The following is a 7,739-nucleotide window of genomic DNA, read 5'->3' as shown; positions in this document are numbered from 1 at the left end:
CTTGTCTATTACATTTCAGTGAGTGTGAGACGTCACCTGTATTATTACCCTGACAAACCTTGAGAGGTAACCCGGCGATTGAATGCCACTTGATCCCTCTCGTGGTTCCTGTCACAGACGTCGCAGCTGCTGGCCAGGGTTCCCGCTGAAAGTTGTCTCCATCTAGCGGCACGCCAGCTGTGCTCGTGTGTGTGTGTGTGTGTGTGTGTGTGTGTGTGTGTGTGTGTGTGTGTGTGTGTGTGTGTGTGTGTGCGCGCGCGCGCGCGCGTTTGTCTCTGTGCCTGTGTGAGCTGAGACCATGAATCAACAACCGATTCTGTGGCGTGGAAATTTCTACGCTATGGCGTCATTCACAGTATTCCTCTAGCTCATGGGACCTGTCACTCCCGCGCAATTTGTACCTCTTCATTGCGCCTGTAACCGTGCTTTAATTGGTTCGTCAATTTATTCATAATTAAAATTTGAGAAATAAATAACTTTTTAAAATAAACAACGACCGTTTCCTCCAAAATGATATGTCCAATGATGTTCCCAAGCCTCACGGTCCTTTTCCTCAAAATGAAGTTCATATACGATTAAATAGAACGAGGTTAAAAATATCAAAAGGGCAGTAGGTGACATTTTCTAAAGCGTGAGGCACGAATGAGGTCTTCGGCAGCACGGGGAGCTCCGTTTCATGTGTGCGAGTTAACCAATGCCCGGGAGCACGTGACACGCCCCCGGTGCGTAGAGCGCAGAGAGAGAGAGAGGGAACTTGGGCGCCACTGCAGCTGCTCGAGCTCTCCAACGAGAGTAGCCGAAACGAAACGGAAGGGAAGCGGACCAGACAACTTCCACCGAATCAATTGTTGCTGGATTTTAATATTCACCGATCACTGCTGTTCTCCCCAGCCTCTCATAACGCAGGAGTCTTTCTATTCCATTTTGGACCAATAATATTTTCGGGAAAAGGATACAGGCGCTGAGTGAGGGGATAAAAGAACTGCAGGTTTTTTTTTACATTCCCTCCCCTCCTCGTGTGGACGTAGAACACTGGCTGCACTTGTCAGGGTGGTCCCGACGCTCAGCGAGGCAAGCAGCACAGGAAAAAGGGAGCTTGCTTGCATGCGGAGAGAAATACCGATTAGGAAAGGGGGAGAGCGAGCCTTTCCCTTAACCGATGACTGCCGGTGAAAGGGATACGTGGATCCGTGGATGACTGCGGCGAAGTTCTGCACCTGAATATGAGCTCGGGATTACCTGTTTGCTGAACTTGTTGCTATATCGTGCCCATCTGCTTTGTGGAAATAATTTCTAGGACTTTTTTTCTCTTTGGCTACCAGCACTTGGCAGGACGCCGTGGTTTTACAAGTAGGATTGTATAATTTTACAGGTACATTATTTCTTTTCACAGCACACCAACGTTTACGCAGAGGTGAGAGTTCTTTACTCCAGGTTGTTTTAAGTTAGGCTTTTGATACCTACATTTGCCAAGGTAACACATCGAGCATTGAACATATTTGTGTGCATTTTTGTTAGGGTTTATTTAAATGTGAATGTTTTTTTACGCAAGCACGATTCATTACGCGGGTAATGCCTTTGTCCTAAGATAACATCACCTTGTAATTACCACTGCGTTACCAGCACACCGTGTAGCAGGCTTGATTTTTAGACTAAATTGGCACATGGTGCGGATCGTATTGCCTTGCCACGAGGTGCTCTCTAACCAGCGACGCTCTCCACTGTCTCTCCAGATGCCTCTGTGCGGGGCTGCACGCCTGTGATCAGCTAACGGACCTCCGTGCCAGCCAGCCAGCCAGCCTGTCTGCTTCATCCGAACCAGGTTGCACATTGCCGGACCAGAATGGCAGCGGGAGTCGCGGCTTGGCTACCCTTCGCCCGGGCAGCAGCCATAGGATGGATGCCGGTGGCCAGTGCCCCTATGCCAGCTCCTCCGCGGGACAAAAGGCGGAAGGCAGACGGGCTCATCATCCTCAACGTCAGTGGATCAAGGTTCCAAACTTGGCGAAACACTTTGGAGAGATATCCCGACACTTTACTCGGAAGCACAGAGCGCGACTTCTTTTACCACGAGGAGACAAACGAGTACTTTTTCGACCGCGACCCAGACATCTTTCGGCACATTTTGAATTTCTACCGCACTGGCAAACTGCACTACCCGCGCCACGAGTGCATCTCGGCATATGATGAGGAGTTGGCGTTCTTTGGGATCATTCCGGAGATTATTGGAGATTGCTGTTACGAAGAGTACAAAGACCGCCGACGGGAGAACCAAGAACGCATCCAGGATGACGAGGATAACGACCAAAACAACGACATGGTCCCACTGGATATGACATTCCGCGAGTCCATGTGGCGGGCTTTCGAGAACCCACACACGAGCACCATGGCGCTGGTGTTCTACTACGTGACGGGCTTCTTCATCGCCGTCTCTGTCATGGCCAACGTGGTGGAGACGGTGCCCTGCGGCAAGACGCAGAACCGTGTGGAGATATCCTGCGGTGAGCGCTACGGCCTGGCCTTCTTTTGCCTGGACACGGCCTGCGTCATGATCTTCACAGTGGAGTACCTGCTCCGGATGATGGCGGCGCCCAACAGGTTCAAGTTCGTGAAGAGCGTGATGAGCGTCATCGATGTGGTGGCCATCATGCCCTACTACATCGGCCTGGTCATGACCGACAACGAGGACGTGAGTGGGGCCTTCGTCACCCTCAGGGTCTTCCGCGTCTTTCGGATTTTCAAGTTCTCCCGCCACTCGGCGGGCCTGCGTATTCTGGGTTACACGCTGAAGAGCTGCGCGAGCGAGCTGGGTTTCCTGCTCTTCTCCCTCACCATGGCCATCATCATCTTCGCCACCGTGATGTTCTACGCCGAGAAGGGCTCGAGCGCCAGCAAGTTCACCAGCATCCCTGCCGCCTTCTGGTACACGATCGTCACCATGACAACGCTGGGGTAAGTGACGATGACGCTGACGTCCATGGCGGCAGCAGAACTATCTTAAGTTTTGTTTTTCTGTCGTTTGTGTGTGGAAAAAAGTGAAGTTTTTGGCCCTAGGCTCTCTTGAAAGGTAATGAGTTCTGAAGAAGGGCAAAAACGTACTTGTGTGTCACACTGCAATAGTGACATTTAGTTTGAAGGCGAGACATTGCCAGAGACCACCTCCATTTTACTTTGGTAAGGTTGGTGCGGGGCTGCTATGGGCATTGTGCTCCCAGCTCATGGGCCAAGGCCTTGCTCCAGAGCCTGTACACAGTAAATTCTGCAGTGCTCATTTAACACTTAGAGAGTTGATTTGATATCATTTGGACTCAAATGAACTCTCTAAGTGTTGAATTAACACCACTCCATTTACTGTGTAGGAGCGCGAGAATGATCTACACTCCTCAGCACAGCAGTGCTGCTGGGTTTTAATACACACCTATTGGCAAGACCGCGAGCCACTATAAATAGACCGCACATATCAAGCGGGAGAAGATCAATAAGGATATATGAATTATCCCGCTGCTCACACCTTGTGCACAGAGGTAGGCAGGCAGGCAGGCAGGCAGGCACACACATACACACACTCGCGCATGCACGTAGCGCATTTCCCGCTGCTCTCTCTCTCTCTCTCTCTCTCTCTCTCTCTCTCTCTCTCTCTCTCTCTCTCTCTCTCTCTCTCTCTCTCTCTCTCTCTCTCACACACACACACACACACACACACACACACACACACACACACACACACACACTATCAAATGCGCCTGAGCTCGTTTAGTTCGTGCACTATGGGCTACAACACATGTTCTTTTTAGTTGACGTTGGCAATGCCTCAGCCCATTAGTTTCGCTCTCTTGTGGCCGCAAGGGACGGCATCCGCAGTAATGTAACAGCGGCGCTAATAATGCGCAAAGCACAAGCACACTCACCCTCTCTCTTTCACACACACACACACACACACACACACACACACACACACACACACACACACACACACACACACACACACACACACACACACACACACACACACACACACACACACACACAATCCTCTCTCATTATTGGGTTCCCATGGGCGCTCTTCAAGCAGCTATCGGTCCGCGTTGTATCTGACTGATCGGTGGCGCTCGTTGCTGTCCATGGTTCTGAAACCGACGGCCCGTCCTCACCACACCACACCACACTGCACTGTACATCTGCCGCAGGCAAGCTGCTCTTCCGTCAACGATTGCGCCAATCTGACTCACTGCCCCAGCGGCCAGATCTGATGAGTCCCCCAGGCTGGCTGCTGCACCACACACACACACACACACACACACACACACACACACACACACACACACACACACACACACACACACACACACACACACACACACACACACACACACACACACACTAACTTACGTAGATGCAGACATAAGTGGATACACACACTCAAACACACACTCCTCCTCTAATACACACACACACACACACACACACACACACACACACACACACACACACACACACACACACACACACACACACACACACACACACACACACACACACACACACACAGCAAAAAAGTGACACACTTTGATCAGTGACCTTTTTGAAAATGCATAACATTGTGCCGTGTTACAGTGTCATAAACCCAGTGGCAATATTATTCCACTCTCTCCGCCTCTCTCTCCGCCTGTCTCTCTGTCTGTGTTTCTGACCACCTTGTCAGTCTGTCTGTCTGTCTCGTGGTATTTTCAAACTTCCCTGGGGTGCATTTCTGGAAAGTGTAGTTGTTAGCAGTTAGCAACATTGGTAGTTGCCAATGGGAAATTGCATTGCAACCAACAAAGTAGCTGACATAGTTAGCAACTACGCTTTCCAGAAGTGCACCTCTGGCTTCTATTAGGTGCCTGACCGCCTTGTCAGTCTGTCTGTCTGTCTGTCTGTCTGTCTGTCTCTCTGTCTGTCTGTCTCGGTGGTATTTTCAAACTCCCCTGGCTTCTATTGGCAGTCTATTTCTAGAGCCCCTTGCATGAATGATTATGCAACCCCCTTGAGATTGTTGTGACAGTCCGGACGTATATTTATTTTCCCTGCAGAGGCGAAGTTGCCATCAAATCAGCCTCAAATCAGCCTTAAACTGGGGCACATAGATACTGTAGGATCCATAAGGGGGGGAGAGAGGAAGTGATGTGTGTGTGTGTGTGCAGGGTGTGGGAGTGTGAATGTGTGTGTGTGTGTGTGTGTGTGTGTGTGTGTGCAGGGTGTGGGAGTGTGAATGTGTGTGTGTGTGTGTGGGGGGGGGGGGGGGGGGGGATTTGTGTGTGTGTGTGCAGGGTGTGGGAGTGTATGTGTGTGTGTGTGTGTGTGTGTGTGCGTGCTTGTGTGTGCGTGCGTGTGTGTATGTGTGTGCGCGTGCGTGTGTTTGTGTCACATGTTGAAGGCGCATGGTTTCTGTTGGTTTCTGTTGCATGTCACAAAAACCTAATTTCTCTCAAACCCTGTGAACAAACTTTTGATTCTCAGAGGACAGTCCTCCCCTGGCCTCTCTTTTATCTATCTATCTATCTATCTATCTATCTATCTATCTATCTATCTATCTATCTATCTATCCATCCATCCATCCATCCATCCATCCATCCATCCATCCATCCATCCATCCATCCATCCATCCATCCATCTATCTATCTATCTATCTATCTATCTATCTATCTATCTATCTATCTATCTAGTGTCCTTGACTGCACCATGATTGCTCCTTGCAAATTCTAGTTAGAAACACTTTGGAAGTTTTCATGAAATTTGCATTTCATGTGCACGGAGCTATCTTTCCGTCCGCCTTCTCTCTCCCCAAATCTCTGTCATCTCTGTCTTCTTTGTCCTTCATCTAGCATTTTCATCCTTTCTCTCACAACTTTCTTCCTCTGTCTGTTCTTCCTCGTCTGTGCTCCCCTAAAAATGTGTTACTCCTTTCATACATAAATGCCTTTCAGACCATCTTCATTCTCTATTGCTCTCTCTTTCTTTCTTGTATTACGTATAACCTCTCTGCATTCTTTCCTTAGTCTGTCTATTTTCCTCTCTCTCCTCTGCTCTCCCTCTCTCTCTCTTCAAAACATCTCTCCCCCCCCTTTCTCTCTCTCTTCAAGACGTTTTCCTCTCTCTGTACCTCTCTCTCTCTCTCTATCTCTCCTTTTCTCCACTACTCTGTCCCCCCCTCTGTCTCTTTCTCTCTCTCACCCTCTCTCCAAAACATTTCTCTCTCTGTGTGTCCCCCTCTCTCTATCTCTCCATTTATCAACAACTCTGCTCCCCCTCTCTCCAAAACAGTTCTCTCTCTCTCTCTCTCTGTCAGGCCTGGACTGGGAGAACAAAATGGCCCGGGCATTTTTGGCCCAGACCGGCCCCTCATAATCAACGGAGCACATGCGATTAGTTATTGACCAAGCGGCCTATGCGAAAAGGCATGCATGAATCTCTCTTTCAGCTACCAGAAAACACCAGGAAATGTGCGCTGACTATATCAACTATTTATTTAAAATGAATTTTAGTTTGGGCAGTGGTTTAGAAATTCAATAGATGACCACACTCACAGCAAAAGTAATCTAGGCCTACACTACTGCTCTCTTTAACTCAACCTCATCCTGGCCTGGCCCGACTAGATGAGAAGAGGGAGATAGATTATTTATCACAATGTATGCAGCACTTGCAAAATATTCAAATTAATATAGTATTCAGTGTATTGTTTGTCTAGTAATTTATACAATAAAGATGTTTGGGTCACAAGTCTCTCGCTGACCCATGGGCACCAGAGGAGGTGCGACAGGCAGCAATGCCCAGCAGGTATTAACAGCTACCTGTACAATCCTGAGTGTATAGCCTACTCATGAATTGACCTAGATTAATGTTAAATTGAGGGTTTCTTCTAACAGGTGCATTAGAAGAGGGGTTAATTTCCTGTTATCAAAATGCATCTCTCATTGCATAAGGAAGCTACTTTAATAGCTTGAATGATGAAAGAAAATCATGAACTGCCTATCACCACAATGCTTTAGTGTGTCAAATATGTTAAGAAAGCATTAACATACTGAAGTTTCAAAATGAGCAGTGCTGAAAGTGGTAGGCTACATATAAAATAGTCTACAGATAAAACTGTATCAAAAGCTTATTCAAAAGAAATTCTTCAATCATTTATCATTTCTAATTGTCCTGGATAAAATAACAGCTGAGAGAGATAGAGAGAGAGATGCTAGGTCTTTACCTACAGAATATTGTTTGATGGTGCTCCAAGAATTTAAAAAAAAAAATCCGTTTGGCAAACCTTTTCCACACGCGAGACGCGACAACCGTTACACGACATATGGACATTTTCACTGCGTGGTAAATGTGATTACGCAAACGATCGCTGAATATTTAGTGAGAGTAGGCACGAGTTTGACAGTCTTCGAAACGCATTTGGTACACGGAATGCTTTAGAACAACACCACTGGTGTTCCATTTAATGCTATACATTTGGCACACTGCCGTGGCTACTATAGGCTATTGTTAATATTATTCACGTCAGTGGTTTGGTGTATGGAATGTTTGTCTTAATAGGTCCGCAAGTCGTGCGACCGGTTCAAAGCACTCAAGCACTGGTGGGAATTAATGGCCTATTTAATATTAATGTTTAATGCTGAAGTGAGAGTTGGGGAGAGGCATGGAGTATCCTAAAGTTTGAAAGAACAGATCTTGACTTGACTCATACCTGTCAGGGCTCGTAGAGG

The 7,739-nt window shown here is 47.8% G+C and overlaps 1 protein-coding gene across 1 annotated transcript in view; it reads left to right on the top strand.

Annotated features, from left to right (window-relative positions):
• Positions 1–1,558: 1,558 nt before the first annotated feature.
• kcnd2 (potassium voltage-gated channel, Shal-related subfamily, member 2) overlaps positions 1,559–7,739 on the top strand; it is a 462,331-nt gene continuing 456,150 nt past the window's right edge. Inside the window, exon 1 of the mRNA XM_063218048.1 lies at positions 1,559–2,952. Within this exon, the coding sequence (XP_063074118.1) occupies positions 1,844–2,952 (1,109 nt within the window). The 5' untranslated portion in view covers positions 1,559–1,843. The remainder of the gene's footprint in view (positions 2,953–7,739) is intronic.

This window comes from Engraulis encrasicolus, chromosome 15 (genome assembly GCF_034702125.1).
Source record: "Engraulis encrasicolus isolate BLACKSEA-1 chromosome 15, IST_EnEncr_1.0, whole genome shotgun sequence".
Classification (NCBI taxonomy): Eukaryota; Metazoa; Chordata; class Actinopteri; order Clupeiformes; family Engraulidae; genus Engraulis; species Engraulis encrasicolus.
Note: the sequence above shows the minus strand (reverse complement) of the source record. Positions and strands in the feature narration are given on the sequence as shown.